Raw genomic sequence first — 18,530 nt, forward strand, 5'->3', positions numbered from 1 at the left:
CTCAGGTTATTTTTATTAGTGCAGGGTGAGCTGCACACAGTGGACTTCCTACCACCTCAGTGCTAACAGTATTCCTGTGGTTTATGGACATATGATTACGGCATACAATAGCTGTATGATCAGCAGAGCCATTCAGGGCAGCAAGAGGGACATAAATTATGGTACTTGCATTGTGTCTTCCAATGCCCCTAGGATAATGTACATTTGCTGAAGCATTATGACAACTCTGCGACATAATGGTAGGGATTAACTTCTACTTGCACAGCATCCCGGATCCGGGAGCACCCCCCCACAGTAAAAAAGCTGACTAGCATAGCCTAGCATAGCGTCACAAGTAAATACTAGCATCTAAATATCATTAAATCACAAGTCCAAGACACCAGATGAAAGATACACATCTTGTGAATCCAGCCATCATTTCTGATTTTTTATATGTTTTACAGGGAAGACACAATATGTAAATCTATTAGCTAACCACGATAGCAAAAGACACAACTTTTTTTCCCACCATTTTTTCCTGCATGGGTAGCTATCACAATTTCGACCAAATAAAGATATATATAGCCACTAACCAAGAAACAACTTCATAAGATGACAGTCTGATAACATATTTATTGTATAGCATATGTTTTTTTAGAAAAATGTGCATATTTCAGGTATAAATCACAGTTCTACATTGCAGCTGCAATCTGAAATAGTGCCGAAGCTGCCAGAATAATTACAGAGACCAACGTCAAATACCTAATTACTCATCTTAAAACATTTCTGAAAAATACACAGCATACAGCAAATGAAAGCCCAACATCTTGTGAATCCAGCCATTATGTCAGATTCTTTAAGTGTTTTACAGCGAAAACACAATATAGCATTATATTAGCTTAGCACAATAGCCAGACACACAAGCAATTTACCAGCAGCACAGGTTAGCGATCGTAACAATACAGCAAAAGATATATCATTTTTGACTAACCTTGATATACTTCGTCAGATGACAGTCCTGTAACATCATATTACACAATGCATATAGGTTTTGTTCGAAAATGTGCATATTTAGCTGCACAAATCGTGGTTATACAATGTGATCAGTGGCAACAGGTCATGCATTCTGGCCGGCGCCATCTTGGAAAGGCACCTAAGTTTACGATTATTTATCGATTAGATTGACTAAAAAATACAGGTTGGACAGCAAATGAAAGATGCATTAGTTATTAATGCAACCGCTGAGTTAGATTTTTAAAATTAACGTTACTAGACATACAGTGTGCGTTACAGCCAGACTAGTGCCGCAATAATGGCGGACAAATCCGTTTACATTTTTCCACATAAATACGGAATAACATCATAAATAGCTCTTACTTTTGGACGAGCTTCCATCAGAATCTTGGGCAAGGTGTCCTTTGTCCAAAAGAATCGTTGCTTGGTTGTAAAACGTCGTCTTCAACTTCGGAATTAGCAGCTAACAATAGCTATGTGGCCACAACATGCCCAAATCCTCAAAACGCAATACTAAGGAAATTCCGAAAATAGCAATATACTCGCATAAACTGATATAACTCGGTTTAAAATAACTTCGTTATGATGTTTCTAACACCTATATCGAATTAAATTACAGACGGATATATCTAAGGACGATAACTGAGCGTTTCAAAATGCCATCCTGAGGTCTTGCTTTGCGTAATGACGAATGTCGAAAAGAGAGCTCCCTTCGTTCCTTGGCCTTTTATAATGTCTGAGAACTACGTAGAAACTCCACTCCACACTTCTCATTGGTTACTGACATCCAGGGGAAGGCGGGTGCAGTTCATGTCGACCCATAGGATACATACAGAGCTTTAAACTGATCTGAGAACAGAGCCTCGTTTTCAGACCTTCGCAGTTCCTGTCATGGATTTCGCTGCAGAAAGAGTTCTGGTTCACCCACAGACATAATTCAAACGGTTTTAGAAACTAGAGATCGTTTTCGATCCAATAGTAATAATAATATGCATATTGTACGAGCAAGAATTGAGTACGAGGCAGTTTAATTTGGGAACGATATTTTCCAAAGTAGAAACAGCACCCCCTAGATTGAGAAAAGGTTAAATGAGCTGGATTTATGTCACTGTCTCAACGCAGACTTATCATTTTTTAACCAGGCAAGTCAGTTAAGAACAAATTCTTATTTACAATGACAGCCTAGGAACAGTGGGTTAACTGCCCTGTTCAGGGGCAGAAAGACAGATTTTTACCGTATCACCTTATCAGCTCGGGGATTCGATCTAGCAACCTTTCGGGTTACTGGCCTAACTCTCTAACCGCTAGGCTACCTGCCGTCCCCACATAATGCTCTGAAATGATCCAGGAACCCAACTGATTTGGGTGGATCCCATTCTCCTTATAATACAAGCTTTGTTTCCAGAAGGTTTCAAAATTGTCAATAAATGTTACATCCCCATTAATTAGAATCCACATAATAATTCACATTTCCTGTTGCTGCAGAATTATTTCCTGATGTAGCAAACTGGCTCAAATTAAGATCCTTCATCTGTTTCCCTAGACAGCCCAATTCTAATATTTTTCCACTAATTGTTTTTTTGACCAATCATATCTTCTGAACATTTGTGTGTGGGGGGGGGGGGGGGGGATCTGACTTGGGCTTCCTAGGGAATATGTTGCCATTTGGAACGCAGCCAGGGGCTTGAATTAAGACCAAGAGAGAACCAGCTTGTTCTTCTTTGCCTGTCTTGCTTATGAGATGGTCAAAGTAAAACATTTGGCTGGGTGTTTGTTTTGTCACTGACCTGAGCTGCAGTAGTTAACAGCTGTATACAGCTTATGTTCCATCTCCAGCAGTGGAGTGGCACATGTCTGGACCTGTGGGACTGTTTCTATCCATATGGGATTTTTTTTAACATGGTTGTTTCTTCCAAGCTTGTTAGTTTGAACAGGTCAGCAACTCTCACGCTTTCCCCCTACAGCTGGGATGATGACGTCATCATGTGGTTATCCACGTACAGTGCATTCGGAAAGTATTCAGACCTCTTGACTTTTCCACATTTTGTTACGTTACAGCCTTATTCTAAAATGGATTAAATAATTTTTTTACTCATCAATATACACACAATACCCCATAATGACAAAACAAAAACAGGTTTTTAGACATTTTTGCAAATGTATTACATTTACATTTACATTTAAGTCATTTAGCAGACGCTCTTATCCAGAGCGACTTACAAATTGGTGCATTCACCTTATGATATCCAGTGGAACAACCACTTTACAATAGTGCATCTAACTCTTTTAAGGGGGGGGGGGTTAGAAGGATTACTTTATCCTATCCTAGGTATTCCTTAAAGAGGTGGGGTTTCAGGTGTCTCCGGAAGGTGGTGATTGACTCTATTACAAACTAATCCTATTACAAACAAAAAACAGAAATATCACATTAACATAAGTATTCAGACCATTTACTCAGTACTTTGTTGAAGCACCTTTGACAGCGATTACAGCCTCGAGTCTTCTTGGGTATGACACTATAATCTTGACACACTTGTATTTGGGGAGTGTTTCCTATTCTTCTCAGCAAATCCTCTCAAGCTCTGTCAGGTTGGATGGGGAGCAACACTGCACAGCTATTTTCAGATCTCTCCAGAAATGTTTGATCAGGTTCAAGTACGCACTCTGGCTGGGCCATTCAAGGACATTCAGAGACTTGTCCCAAATCCACTCCACTGTGTGCTTAGGGTCATTGTCCTGTTGGAATCTCTCTGTACTTTGCTCCGTCCATCTTTCCCTCGATCCGGACTAGTCTCTCAGTCCCTACCGCTGAAAAACATCCCCACAGCATGATGCTGTCACCACCAGCAGCCAGCAGCATACCACCAGCAGCATACCACCCAGCATACCACTGCTGGCTTGCTTCTGAAGCTAAGCAGGGTTGGTCCTGGTCAGTTCCTGGATGGGAGACCAGATACTGCTGGAAGTGGTGTTTGGAGGTCCAGTAGGAGGCACTCTTTCCTCTGGTCTAAAAAATATCCCCCAATCCCCCAGGGCAGTGATTGGGGACACTGCTCTGTGTAGGGTGCCGTCTTTCGGATGGGACGTTAAACGGGTGTCCTGATTCTCTGAGGTCATTAAAGATCCCATGGCACTTATCGTAAGAGTAGGGGTGTTAACCCCGGTGTCCTGGCTAAATTCCCAATCTGGCCCTCGAATCATCACAGTCACCTAATAATCCCCAGTTTACAATTGGATCATTCATCCCCCTCCTCTCCCCTGTAACTATTCCCCAGGTTGTTGCTGCAAATGAGAATGTGTTCTCAGTCAACTTACCTGGTAAAATAAAGGATAAATAAAATAAATAAACCATGCTTCACCTTAGGGATGGTGCCTGGTTTCCTCCAGATGTGATGCTTGACATTCAGGCCAAATAGTTCAATCTTGGTTTCACCAGACCAGAGAATGTTGTTTTTCATGGTCTGAGATAGAGGTCGATTTCAAGTTTTCGTAACCTTCCTTTTTGAACGCCAATTATGGCCGATTACATTGCTATCCACGAGGAAACTGTGTGGCTGGCTGACCACCTGTTACGTGAGTGCAGCGTCAAAAGCACCTTGTGGCTGCAAGGAGCCAAGGTAAGTTACTAGCTAGCATTAAACTTATCTTATAAAAAACAATCAATCTTCACATAATCACTAGTTAACTACACATGGTTGATATTACTAGGTTAACTTCTTGTGGGCAGGGGGCAGCATTTTCACTTTCGGAAAAATAGCATGCCAAAATTCAACTGCCTGCTACTCATCCCCAGAATATAAGATATGCATATTATTAGTTGATTTGGATAGAAAACACTCTGAAGTTTCTATAACTGTTTGAATCATATCTGTGAGAATAACATAACTTATGTAGCAGGCAAAACCCTGAGGACAAACCATTCAGAATCGAAATTCTTTTGATGTCACTGTCTTTTCAATGAGATTTCTTAGAGACACCAGATTTCTAATGAACTTGCTTGCAGTTCCTACCGCTTCCACTGGATGTCACCAGTCCTTGGAAATCGGTTGAGGTTATTCCTTGTGTACTAAAGAAGTAGGGCTATCGTAAATCAGGGTCACATGAAGTACATTTTTTGAGAGATGCACGTTACAAAAAAAGTGGCGTCAGTTTGTTTTCTTTTTGTATTGGACACAGATCATCCCGTCTTCAAATTGATTGATTATTAACGTTTAAAAATACCTAACTTTTTTTAGTTTGAAATGTTTTGGTAAAGTTTACATGTAACTTTTGATATATTTTGTAGTGAAGTGGCGATAGTTGGAAGCTGTGTTTTTCTGGATGAAACGGTCCAAATAAATTGACATTTTGGATATATATCGACGGAATTAATCGAACAAAAGGACCATTTGTGATGTTTATGGGACATATTGGAGTGCCAACAAAATATTTTCGTCAAAGGTAAGGCATGATTTATATTTTATTTCTGCGTTTTGTGTCGTGCTTGCAGTGTTGACATATGCTACTCTGTTTGTTTACTGTTGGCTGGATTCACAACGAGTGTAGCTTTAATTTGGTATCTTACATGTGTGATCTTACATCATTTTATTTGAATATGGCGCGCTGTATTTTCCCTGGCTATTGGCCGGTGGGACGATTGCGTCCCACCTGCCCCATTAACTAGCTTGTCCTGCGTTGCATATAATCAATGTGGTGCCTGTTCATTTATCATCGAATCACAGCCTACTTCAAATTCGCCAAACGGGTGATGATTTAACAAAAGCGCATTCGCGAAGAAATCACTATCGTTGCACAAATGTACTTAACCATAAACATCAATGCTTTTCTTAAAATCAATACACAGAAGTATATATTTTTTAAACCTGCATATTTAGTTAAAATAAATTAATGTCAGCAGGCAATATTAACTAGGGAAATTGTGTCACTTCTCTTGCGTTCAGTGCAAGCAGAGTCCGGGTACATGCAACAGTTTGGGCCGCCTGGCTCGTTGCGAACTGTGAACTAATTTGCCAGAATGTTACATCATTATGACATAACATTGAAGGTTGTGCAATGTAACATAAATATTTAGATTTAGGGTTCGATAAAATACGGAACGGTTCTGTATTTCACTGAAAGAATAAACATTTTGTTTTCGAAATGATAGTTTCCGGATTTGACCAAATTAATGACCAAAGGCTCGTATTTATTATATTATAATTAAGTCTATAATTTGATAGAGCAGTCTGACTGAGCGGTGGTAGGCAGCAGCAGGCTCGTAAGCATTCATTCAAACAGTACTTTACTGTGTTTGCCAGCAGCTCTTAGCAATGCTTGAACCACAGCGCTGTTTATGACTTCAAGCCTATCAACTCTCGAGATTAGGCTGGCAATACTAAAGTGCCTATAAGAACATCCAATAACTACAACCTAAAACTTCTTAACTGGGAATATTGAACCACCAACTTTCATACATGTATGTTCTCATGTTTTGAGCAAGGAACTTAAACGTTAGCTTTTTACAAGGCACATATTGCACATTCACTTTCATCTCCAACACTGTGTATTTGCATTATTTAAACCAAATTGAACATGTTTCATTATTTATTTGAGACTGAATAGATTTTGTTTATGTATTATATTAAATTAAAATAAAAGTGTTAATTGTTCATTCAATATTGTTGTAATTGTCATTATTACAAATATATACATAAAAATCGGCAGATTAATCGGTATCATCTTTTTTTAGTCATCCAATAATCGGTATCAGTATCGGCGTTGAAAAATCATAATCTAGAAACAAGTCTCTCACTGTTGCCGCTTGCTATAGACCACCTTCTGCCCCCATCTGTGCCTTGAACACCATATGTGAATTGATTGCCCCCTATCTATCTTCAGAGCTCGTGCTTTAGGTGACCTAAACTGGGACATGCTTAACACCCCGGCCATCCTACAATCTAAGCTTGATGCCCTCAATCTCACACAAATTATCAATGAACCTACCAGGTACAACCCCAAATCCGTAAACATGGGCACCCTCATAGATATCATGCGAACCAACCTGCCCTCCAAATACACCTCTGCTGTCTTCAACCAGGATCTCAGTGATCACTGCCTCATCCGCGGTCCGTGGTCAAACGACCACCCCTCATCACTGTCAAACGCTCCCTAAAACACTTCAGCGAGCAGGCCTTTCTAATCGACCTGGCCCGGGTATCCTGGAAGGATATTGGCCTCATCCTGTCAGTAGAGGATGCCTGGTTATTCTTTAAAAGTGCTTTCCTCACCATTTTTAATAAGCATGCCCCATACAAAAAATATAGAACCAGGAACAGATATAGCCCTTGGTTCACTCCAGACCTGACTGTCCTTGACCAGCACAAAAACATCCTGTGGCGTACTGCATTAGCATGGAATAGCCCCCACGATATGCAACTTTTCAGGGAAGTTAGGAACCAATACACACAGGCAGTTAGGAAAGCAAAGGCTAGTTTTTTCAAATAGAAATTTGCATCCTGTAGCACAAACTCCAAAAAGTTCTGGGACACTGTAAAGTCCATGGAGAATAAGAGCACCTCCTCCCAGCTGCCCACTGCACTGAGGCTAAGAAACACTGTCACCACCGATAAATCCACGATGATTGAGAATTTCAATAAGCATTTTTATACGGCTGGCCATGCTTTCCACCTGGCTACCCCTACCCCGGTCAACAGCCCTGTACCCCCCACAGTAACTTGCCCAAGCCTCCCCCTTGTCTCCTTCACCCAAATCCAGATAGCTGATGTTCTGAAAGAGCTGCAAAATCTGGACCCCGACAAATCAGCCAGGCTAGACAATCTGGACCCTCTCTTTCTAAAATTATCCGCAGAAATTGTTGCAACCCCTATTACTAGCCTGTTCAACCTCTCTTTCGTATCGTCTGAGATCCCCAAAGATTGGAAAGCTGCAGCAGTCATCACCGTCTTCAAAGGGGGTGACACTCTAGACGCAAACTGCTACAGACATATATCTATCCTAACCTAACTTTCTAAGGTCTTCGAAAGCCAAGTTAACAAACAGATCACCGACCATTTCGAATCCCACCGTACCTTCTCCACTATGCAATCTGATTTCCGAGCTGGTCATGGGTGCACCTCAGCCACGCTCAAGGTCCTAAACGATATCATAACCGCCATTGATAAGAGACAATACTGTGCAGTTGTATTCATCGACCTGGCCAAGGCTTTCGACTCTGTCGAAATCGGAGGGCCTGTTGTCCGGACCTCTGGCGGTCTGTATGGGGGTGCCACAGGGTTCAATTCTCGGGCCGACTCCCTTCTCTGTATACATCAATGATGTCGCTCTTGCTGCTGATGATTCTCTGTTCCACCTCTACGCAGACGACACCATTCTGTATACTTCTGGCCCTTCTTTGGACACTGTGTTAACTAACCTCCAGACAAGCTTCAATGCCATACAACACTCCTTCCGTGGCCTCCAACTGCTCTTAAATGCAAGTAAAACTAAATGCATGCTCTTCAACCGATCGCTGCCTGTACCTGCACGCCCGTCCAGCATCACTACTCTGGACGGTTCTGACTTAGAATAAGTGGACAACTATAAATACCTAGGTGTCTGGTTAGACTGTAAACTCTCCTTCCAGACTCACATTAAGCATCTCCAATCCAAAATTAAATCTAGAATCAGCTTCCTACTTCGCAACAAAGCATCCTTCACTCATGTTGCCAAACATACCCTCGTAAAACTGACTATCCTACCGATCCCTGATTTCGGCGATGTCATTTACAAAATAACCTCCAACACTCTACTCAGCAAATTGGTTGCAGTCTATCACAGTGCCATCCGTTTTGTCACCAAAGCCCCATATACTACCCACCACTGCGACCTGTATGCTCTCGTTGGCTAGCCCTCGCTTCATATTCATCGCCAAACCCACCCACTGGCTCCAGGTCATCTATAAGTCTTGGAGTTCTATAAGCCCCACCTTATCTCAGCTCACTGGTCACCATAGCAGCACCCACCCGTAGCACGAGTGTAACTCTGTTGTTGTTTGTGTCGCACTGCTTTGCTTTATCTTGGCCAGGTCGCAGTTGCAAATGAGAACTTGTTCTCAACTAGCCTACCTGTTTAAATAAAGGTGAAATATATATATATTTGTTTTAAATAAAAATAATCGGTGGACCTCTAGTCTGAGAGTCCTTTAGTTGTCTTTTGGCAATCTCCAAGTGAGCTGTCATGTGCCTTTTACTGTGGAGTGGCTTCCGTCTGGCCACAAAGGACTGATTGGTGGAGTGCTGCAGATAGTTGTCCTTCTGGAAGTTTCTCCACATGGGAACTCTAGAGCTCTGTCAGTGACCATCGGGTTCTTTGTCACCTCCCTGACCTAGGCCCTTTTCTCCCGATTGCTCAGTTTCACCAGGCGGCCAGCTCTAGGAAGAGTCTTGGTGGTTCCAAACTTCTTCCATTTAAGAATGATGGAGGCCACTGTGTTCTTGGGGACCACCAATGCTGCAGAATTATTTTGGTACCCTTCCCCAGATCTGTGCCTCAACACAATCCTGTCTTGGAGCTCTACAGACAATTCCTTCGACCTCATGGCTTGGTTTTTGTCTGACATGCACTGTCACATGTGAGAACTCTATTGACAGGTTTGTATGCCAGCAGTGTACCACCCTGCATCCCACTGCTGGCTTGCTACTGAAGCTAACCAGGGTTGGTCCTGGTCAGTCCCTGGATGGGAGACCAGATGGAAGTGGTGTTGGAGGGCCAGTAGGAGGCACTCTTTCCTCTGGTCTAAAAAATATCCCAATTCCCCAGGACACTGCCCTGTGTAGGGTGCCATCTTTCAAATGGGACATTAAACAGGTGTCCTGACTCTCTGATGTCATTAAAGATTATATGGCACTTATCGTAGGGGTGTTAACCCTAGTGTCCTGGCTAAAATTCCCAAGCTGTCCCTCATACCATCAGTCACCTAATCATCCCCAGCTTACAATTGGCTCACTCATCCCTCTCCCCTGTAACTATTCCCCAGGTTGTTGCTGTAAATGAGAATGTGTTCTCAGTCGTTACCTGTTAAAATAATGGTAAAATAAAAAAAGATTACCTTTCCAAATCATGTCCAAACAATTGAATTTACTGCAGTTGGACTCCAAGTTGTAGAAACATCTCAAGGATGATCAATGGGAACAGGATGCACCTGAGCTCAATTTTGAGTCTCATAGCAAAGGGTCTTAATACTTATGCAAATAAGGATTTATTTTAATATTTACATTTGCAAAGATTTCTAAAAAGCTGTTTTTGCTTTGTCAATATGCGGTAGTGTGTAGATTGATGAGAATTGTTATTTAATCAACTTTAGGATAAGGCTGTAACGTAACCAAATGTGGAAAAAGGGAAGGGGTCAGAATACTTTCCGAATGCACTGTAGGTATAGATGCCGCGTTCAACATGAAAAATGTGAACGATCATCCAACTCGGAATTCGAAGTCGGAAACTCGGTTATCTTTCTAGAATTCCAACTTTCCGACCTGAAGATCAGTGACGTCATTATCCGACCTCGATTTCCCAGTTGTCTTATATCAGATGTATGACAAACATATCAACAACCTTCCAGTAGGTATCGTGATAAATAGCACACTGGAAATATTCACATCAGCCCTATGTGAATATACAAATATGATTAAAACACTTGAACCTGGATAAGTATCTTTAAATCTAAACCAAGGGAGAGACAGTTTGAAAGATGTTTCCACTGTGGCTGGTTTCCAGGTTTCCTTGCCTTGCCTTGCAGCCTTTAGGGTGGCTCAGGAACAGGCAGGCACCCCTCCTTCCTTTGTGACTGCTGTCTGCAGAACTAGGCTAAAGGTCCCAAAACAGACGCGTTTCCCTCACTTGCCAAGTGTGTCGTCATCTACAAGAGCAGAATGTGATAGGATGGATGTTGGAAGCTCTCTCAGTATACTAATAATTGGTTGTGCAATTCCTTGTGTGGCTATTGTGATTTGTGCCAAAGCTTCTCTAGAAATATGCAAAAACCTGACAAGAATGTGTGGTCAGGCTATTGTCTTCAGATACTTCCTCCCTCACTGAATCTTCACTGCTTGAAATACAGATATTAAGTTAAATTGATACCTATTCAAGTGAAAATTAAGTCTGGTCTGTGCCATCATGAGTATTCAGTATGCATCAATCTTAATTCATTTGTTAAACACTGAATATAAGTTTTCCTAAAGTAAGTTATTAGGCCAATTTCATTCAGTCTCATGAAACTAGTAAATTCAAGATGCGCTAAAAGATCTGACCAGCTGAGTGAAGAGGACAGGAGGGAAATTATATACTCGTACTTTCATCACGTTGTTGATTGATCCAAGGTTATGCTCCTGATTTAAAGTCTAAATTGAGAAGCACATGTCCTCAGTGTTGATCTGACAAGGTTACCTTTACAGTAAAGTCTTACAGAATATTGCTTGTAAACCAAAATTAATCTGTGCCCTCGCTTCTGCTTTGCCTGGTCTTTGGGGATCTAGTCCAGGTTACAGTAAAGCAACGTTAAGGGCAATCAGCAGTTGCTACAGATGTTTTTGTACTTAATAGAGTGGGGCAAAAAAGTATTTAGTCAGCCAGCAATTGTGCAAGTTCTCCCACTTAAGATAAGAGAGGCCTGTAATTTTCATCATAGGTACACTTCAACTATGACAGACAAAATGAGAAAAAGAAATCCAGAAAATCACATTGTAGGATTTTTAATGAATTTATTTGCAAATTATGGTGGAAAATAAGTATTTGGTCACCTACAAACAAGCAAGATTTCTGTCTCTCACAGACCTGTAACTTCTTCTTTAAGAGGCTCCTCTGTCCTCCACTCGTTACCTGTATTAATGGCACCTGTTTGAACTTGTTATCAGTATAAAAGACACCTGTCCACAACCTCAAACAGTCACACTCCAAACTCCACTATGGCCAAGACCAAAGAGCTGTCAAAGGACACCAGAAACAAAATTGTAGACCTGCACCAGGCTGGGAAGACTGAATCTGCAATAGGTAAGCAGCTTGGTTTGAAGAAATCAACTGTGGGAGCAATTATTAGGAAATGGAAGACATACAAGACCACTGATAATCTCCCTCGATCTGGGGCTCCACGCAAGATCTCACCCCGTGGGGTCAAAATGATCACAAGAACGGTGAGCAAAAATCCCAGGACCACACGGGGGGACCTAGTGAATGACCTGCAGAGAGCTGGGACGAAAGTAACAAAGCCTACCATCAGTAACACACTACGCTGCCAGGGACTCAAATCCTGCAGTGCCAGACGTGTCCCCCTGCTTAAGCCAGTACATGTCCAGGCCCGTCTGAAGTTTGCTAGAGAGCATTTGGATGATCCAGAAGAAGATTGGGAGAATGTCAGATGAAACCAAAATATAACTTTTTGGTAAAAACTCAACTCGTCCTGTTTGGAGGACAAAGAATGCTGAGTTGCATCCAAAGAACACCATACCTACTGTGAAGCATGGGGGTGGAAACATCATGCTTTGGGGCTGTTTTTCTGCAAAGGGACCAAGACGACTGATCCGTGTAAAGGAAAGAATGAATGGGGCCATGTATCGTGAGATTTTGAGTGAAAACCTCCTTCCATCAGCAAGGGCATTGAAGATGAAACGTGGCTGGGTCTTTCAGCATGACAATGATCCCAAACACACCGCCCGGGCAACGAAGGAGTGGCTTCGTAAGAAGCATTTCAAGGTCCTGGAGTGGCCTAGCCAGTCTCCAGATCTCAACCCCATAGAAAATCTTTGGAGGGAGTTGAAAGTCCGTGTTGCCCAGCAACAGCCCCAAAACATCACTGCTCTAGAGGAGATCTGCATGGAGGAATGGGCCAAAATACCAGCAACAGTGTGTGAAAACCTTGTGAAGACTTACAGAAAACGTTTGACCTCTGTCATTGCCAACAAAGGGTATATAACAAAGTATTGAGATAAACTTTTGTTATTGACCAAATACTTATTTTCCACCATAATTTGCAAATAAATTCATTCAAAATCCTAGAATGTGATTTTCTGGATTTTTTTTCTCATTTTGTCTGTCATAGTCGAAGTGTACCTATGATGAAAATTACAGGCCTCTCTCATCTTTTTAAGTGGGAGAACTTGCACAATTGGTGGCTGACTAAATACTTTTTTGCCCCACTGTATGTACCCATTGATTATTGAAGATTAACTTAAAAGGCCTCATGAGATTAGTTCAACTGTCGTACCCCATCAGAACCCAAAATAAGCTTGTTTTACTCAGTAAAATTGCCTCAATATTGTAAAGTATCATTTTGATATCATGGATGGCCAGTTACTGCATCCATAGCGCAGTCTAAACGTGATATAAAATATACTATTAAAGTCAAACAAGAAAGATTATGGTAAAATTAGATTTTTTTTTATGTTACAAAAAAGACAGAACCTGTCACTTGCAATTTAAGTTCCATAGCTGGCCACTAGAACAGTATATAAATCTTTAAGAAACACGCCCCCTACACAAAATCTACAGCATCTTGGTTAGTAAATCATGTTAAACAATATTATGAGTAGCAAATTGATACACAAGTAGAAGTAGACCTATACATAGAAAACATTTATCCCTCCAACAGACATCTGTCTGGAATTGTTAAGTCCATAGCATCAATTAAAAAGGGCAATGTTGGCAGTGATCAAAAGGTAGGGGTCTACTCTACCCTGAACAAAGACTGCAGAATGTACCGAAGATTCTCCCATGAAAAGGGTTAAAAAGCAAGCCATACATGGATGGTCAACACTTGCAATATGCAAGGGGTTTACAAAGCCACAGACAAAACAGTACTTGAAATGACACTTGAGATGTAGCTCAATAGGACAGGAGGGGGATTATTTCATACCAAAAGAGTATCTAGTTCATTTACTGTATTCTTTAGGCTCCTCCCCCTCTTCACTGAGCAAACATGTGCGTATCAGAGCTTCCGTGACTGCATATGGGTCGCAGTTAGCAGATGGGCGGCGGTCCTCGAAGTAGCCCTTCTTGTCCTGACCCACCGAGCGGGGTATGCGGATGCTGGCGCCGCGGTTTTCCACGCCGGCTGAGAACTCGTGGATGTTGGACGTTTCGTGGTGACCGGTCAAGCGCCGGGCGTTGTCCAGCCCCCCTTTGGGGTCGTAGGCACGGATGTGGTAGCGGTGTCTCCTTCCCAACTTCTCAATCGAATCTTCGATGCCCCTGTGTGGATAGAAGACAGAAGGGGTTAATCCACTGCTAAAGAGACTTAACCTTATGAGGCTGGTTTCCCAGGTTGGATTAAGCTTAGTCTTCAACTAAGAAGCATTATCAATGGAGAATTGCCATTTGTCTAGGCCTAGGCTTAGGCTTAATATGGTTCCAGGAAAACCAGCCCTAAAAATAGAGCAGTGGGTTTACAGCACAATTGAATCCATGTCTACCTCAATCCACCATCTTCTCTCATCTCCTTGGTGCTGAAGTTTGTATGGCAGCCAGCGCCGTTCCAATTCCCAGGGATGGGCTTGGGGTCGAATGAGGCCACCACGCCAAAGTCTTCACACACCCGGTGGAGGATGAACCGAGCAGCCCAGAGGTGGTCACCCATGTTGATACCTTCACATGGCCCAACCTGGAACTCCCACTGGAAGACAATAGGAGTCAGAGATGATGGTTTTGAATATTTACAGAGTTTCATGGACACAGATTTAGCCTAATCCTGCACGAAGAATCTAATTCTAGGACTAGGCTTAATGTGTATACTGAACAAAAATATAAATGCAACATGTAAAGTGTTGGTCCCATGTTTCAGGAGCTGAAAAATTATCCAAGAACTCTTCCAATTTGCAGAAAAAGCATATTTCTCAAATTGTGCACATTTGTTTACATCCCTGTTAGTGAGCATTTCTCTTTTGCCAAGATAATATGCCACACCTGTCAGCTGGATGGGTTAAGAAGCTGATTAAACAGCATGGTCATTACACAGGTGCAACCTTGTGCTGGTGACAATAAAAGGCCACTAAAATGTGCAGTTGTCACAACAATGCCACAGATGTCTCAAGTTTTGTGGGAACGTGCAATTGGCATGGTAACTGCAGGAATGCCAACCAGAGCTGTTGCCAGATAATTTAATGTTAATTTTTCTACCATAAGTCACCACCATCGTTTTAGAGATTTGGCAGTACGTCCAACCGGCCTCACAACCGCAGACCGTGTGTACGGCGTCGTGTTGGCGAGCAGTTTGCTGATGTCAACGTTGTGAACAGTGCCCCATGGTGACAGTGAGATTATGGTACGGACAGGCATAAGCTACGAACACAATTGCATTTTATCGATGGAAATTTGAATGCACAGATACCTATCCCAAGGCTCATTCTCATGCCATTCATCCGCCGCCATCACCTCATGTTTCAGCATGATAATGCACGGTCCCTTGTGCACAATTCCTGAAAGCTGAAATTATCCCAATTCTTCCCAGGACCTGCATAGTCAGACATGTCACCCATTGAGCATGTTTGGGATGCTCTGGATTGAGGTGTATGACAGCATGTTCCAGTTACCGCCAATATACAGCAACTTCACACAGCCATTGAAGAGGAGTGGGACAACATTCCACAGGCCACAATCAACAGCCTGATCAACTATGCAAAGAAGTGTCGCTCTGCATGAGGCAAATGGTGGTCACAAGATACTGACATGTTTCTGATCCACACACTTTTTATTATAAAGGTATCTGTATTCACGGTCATGTGAAATCCATAGATTAGGGCCTTGTTTATTTAAATTGACCGATTTCCTTATATGAACTTTGCATTTATATTTTTGTTCAGTATAATAGTCAAAAGTGGTTCTTACCTGAGCTGGCATGACTTCAGCGTTGGTGCCACAGATCATAACCCCAGCATAAAGACAAGCTCTATAGTGGGCTTCTATGACGTCTCTACCATACGCCTTGTCTGCTCCCACACCACAGTAGTAGGGCCCTGCTCAAAAACACTGCATCATCAGGCTCAACAGTTTAAACGCGAAACATTTAATACTCTAATTGAATATACCGACCGAAAGTTGCCATGGATAAAATCTGCTAATGAATGTCATTTTATATTTAAACGTAACATCTCAAACTAACCTTGTGGACCAGGGAAGCCATTGGAAGGCCAGCCAAAGGGATGTCCGTCTGTTCCCAGGATGGTGTACTCCTGTTCCATGCCAAACCACGGGACCTGGTTCTCTACCATCTCCATGATCTTCTTACACATCAGCCTGAGGTTAGTTTCTGGAGGGCAACAAACATTGTATTGGTCATTCAAACCATTTCTGCTACACTGAGCCAATGGGGCCTGGGTTCAATAAGGCTGGGCCATGTTCAGCAGGCATGAAAAGGAAGAAAACAGGGTGGGATTATCCAAATGTATCCAATAAAGCTAATTTTAATTTTCTATTGCAAAAGTTGAAATGTTTGAGCTCCTATGAATATGACCCCCAATGTCACTTTCCTGCTTAGGCTTACCTGTAGGCTTGCGGTTGTATTTGAGCACTTCACACAGGACCAGTTTGTTGGGGTCTTTCCTGAAGGGGTCTCTGAACATGGCAGCAGGGATAAGGTACATATCGCTGTTGGAGCCCTCCGACTGGTACGTACTGAAACCACCAAAGTTCCACTCTGGGAGATCTGAAGGAGAGAGGGAGGGATCCGTGCGATAAGAGCAACTCAGGGATTCAAGTACCCATTAGGTTCAGGGTTTTTAGTCAAAGCAACCCGTATTTTTGAATTTATGCTGTATTAGAAAAGCAACTGTTGGCGCTCTTTGAGCAATGTGTTACAAGGGTGTAACCAGTCTTTCATCTATATTCATTTAGAAAATAGTTCCCACCACTCCGAACCCCTCGCCCCCAAAAAAAGTAATTTCTGCCGAGATGTGCCTTTAAGATCAGCGCAACAAGTTCCAAATCTTCCTCAGCTTTTCATCAGATTGTCAGAGAAAACACCAAGGTAACTAGTTCTCTTGTAATCCTTGAAGTGTAGCCAACCCTATTAATAGAAACATTTAATAATTGTTTGGCTTAATATAGAATTGGCTGGTGATGCCATTGAGATAAAAAGAAAATTAGACTCCACAATTGTCAGACTAGTTTCAGAAGAGAATGTAATAAAATGTTCGTGCATTTTGGAGAAGTGTCCACTAGTAAATCAGAAATTACCTTCACTCAACAAAAATAATCCCCCCCACAGCTGAAAAAACATTAGGGGAAACACTGGGTGTAGCACAAAAGTTTACTACCCATTTCTCCAGGCATAGATCAATGTAAATCAAGTGTCAGATCTTACCATCAATGGTCTTGGGTTCAGAATCCAGAGTTCTGGTCTTGCAGCGGAGCCCCTCTCCAGTCTCATCTATCCAGATGTACATGGCCTGGACCTTGTCTCCCTGAGGAAGGTCCATAAACTGCTGCTTCACAGTTTTACTCAAACTGGCACTCTCTGACGTGGCCATTTTTTAATGAGCGCCTGGAAAACCTTGGAACAAAGAGCAATCATTTGGAATCCACTTGAAGCATTTGATTCTTAGAATTGAGACATTTGAGGTCTACAACTATTGTATTATGCCCACCCAGTGATTTATAGTAATAGTTGATCTACTCAAAACGTCGTAACAAAAAACTAAAATATTTAAAAACTGATGTTTTGTAAGTCAATATGATGAAAATACACAATGTAATTGTCGTAGCAGCTCCTATAACTTATAAAATAATTTATGAATAATGACCTTATATCAACTAAGGAATTATGGTCAAAAGCCTGGTACAGCCTTCTGTAAATGTTCTGTGTAATTCCAAATGTTTTTGTTTCATTCTCTATCACAAAATTTGTCCTGACGGTTCCATTTATAAAAGGGAGATATGACCGCCTCGCCTCAGATTGGCTAGAAAGGAACGTGATCCCTTCGTGATCAGGTGATGGGGAGTTCATGGTTTGCATTCATTGGTCGTCTGGAAAAATGTGGATTTGCATTCAATAGCCTGGCTAAAATCCTTCCAAACAAGTATTTATTTCAAGACTCTACTCTTTGTTTGCTAAATGAATGACAACTATCCTTACCAAAACCTAAAATACGTTTCTTTATTTGAACAGTATGATAATTTGTTAAAAAAATATGAAACGGGGAAAAAGATTATGCATGCAATAATTTCTAAAATATGGTAATTATAAAGAACGATGATGAAGTAAAATACGCCCCCTGACGAAATGAAAGCTGCATATTCCTAGAATCAATTATGTTGTGGTGGCTCTAAAGAACAAATGTTCCTAAATGATTAAAAATAAGACCATGATGCTCTTTGACTGTTCTTTGCCTTCTATTGACTAAAATATGGACGTTCTGTACTATTTTATTATTATTGTTATGATGAAGAAACGAGAATGAAAAAAATACATCCTACCGATTTACAAGCCAATTAACCAACAACGTAATGATTTGTAACAATTAATATAGGTTTATGTTACGATTTTGTGATTAAATTATTACGTCATTGGTGATATAGAG

The 18,530-nt window shown here is 41.6% G+C and overlaps 1 protein-coding gene across 1 annotated transcript; it reads right to left on the reverse strand.

Annotated features, from left to right (window-relative positions):
- Positions 1-13,376: 13,376 nt before the first annotated feature.
- LOC139578643 (glutamine synthetase-like) lies at positions 13,377-17,819 on the reverse strand. The gene is made up of 7 exons (XM_071406513.1): positions 17,754-17,819; positions 17,315-17,503; positions 16,496-16,657; positions 16,115-16,261; positions 15,841-15,968; positions 14,430-14,629; positions 13,377-14,208 (listed from the first exon to the last, which is right to left on the reverse strand). Exons 2-7 carry the CDS (start codon positions 17,478-17,480, stop codon positions 13,890-13,892), a joined length of 1,122 nt encoding a protein of 373 aa, XP_071262614.1. The 5' UTR covers positions 17,481-17,503; positions 17,754-17,819; the 3' UTR covers positions 13,377-13,889.
- Between the last annotated feature and the right edge of the window lie 711 nt (positions 17,820-18,530).

The sequence above is a fragment of the Salvelinus alpinus genome, chromosome 6 (genome assembly GCF_045679555.1).
Source record: "Salvelinus alpinus chromosome 6, SLU_Salpinus.1, whole genome shotgun sequence".
Lineage (NCBI taxonomy): Eukaryota > Metazoa > Chordata > Actinopteri > Salmoniformes > Salmonidae > Salvelinus > Salvelinus alpinus.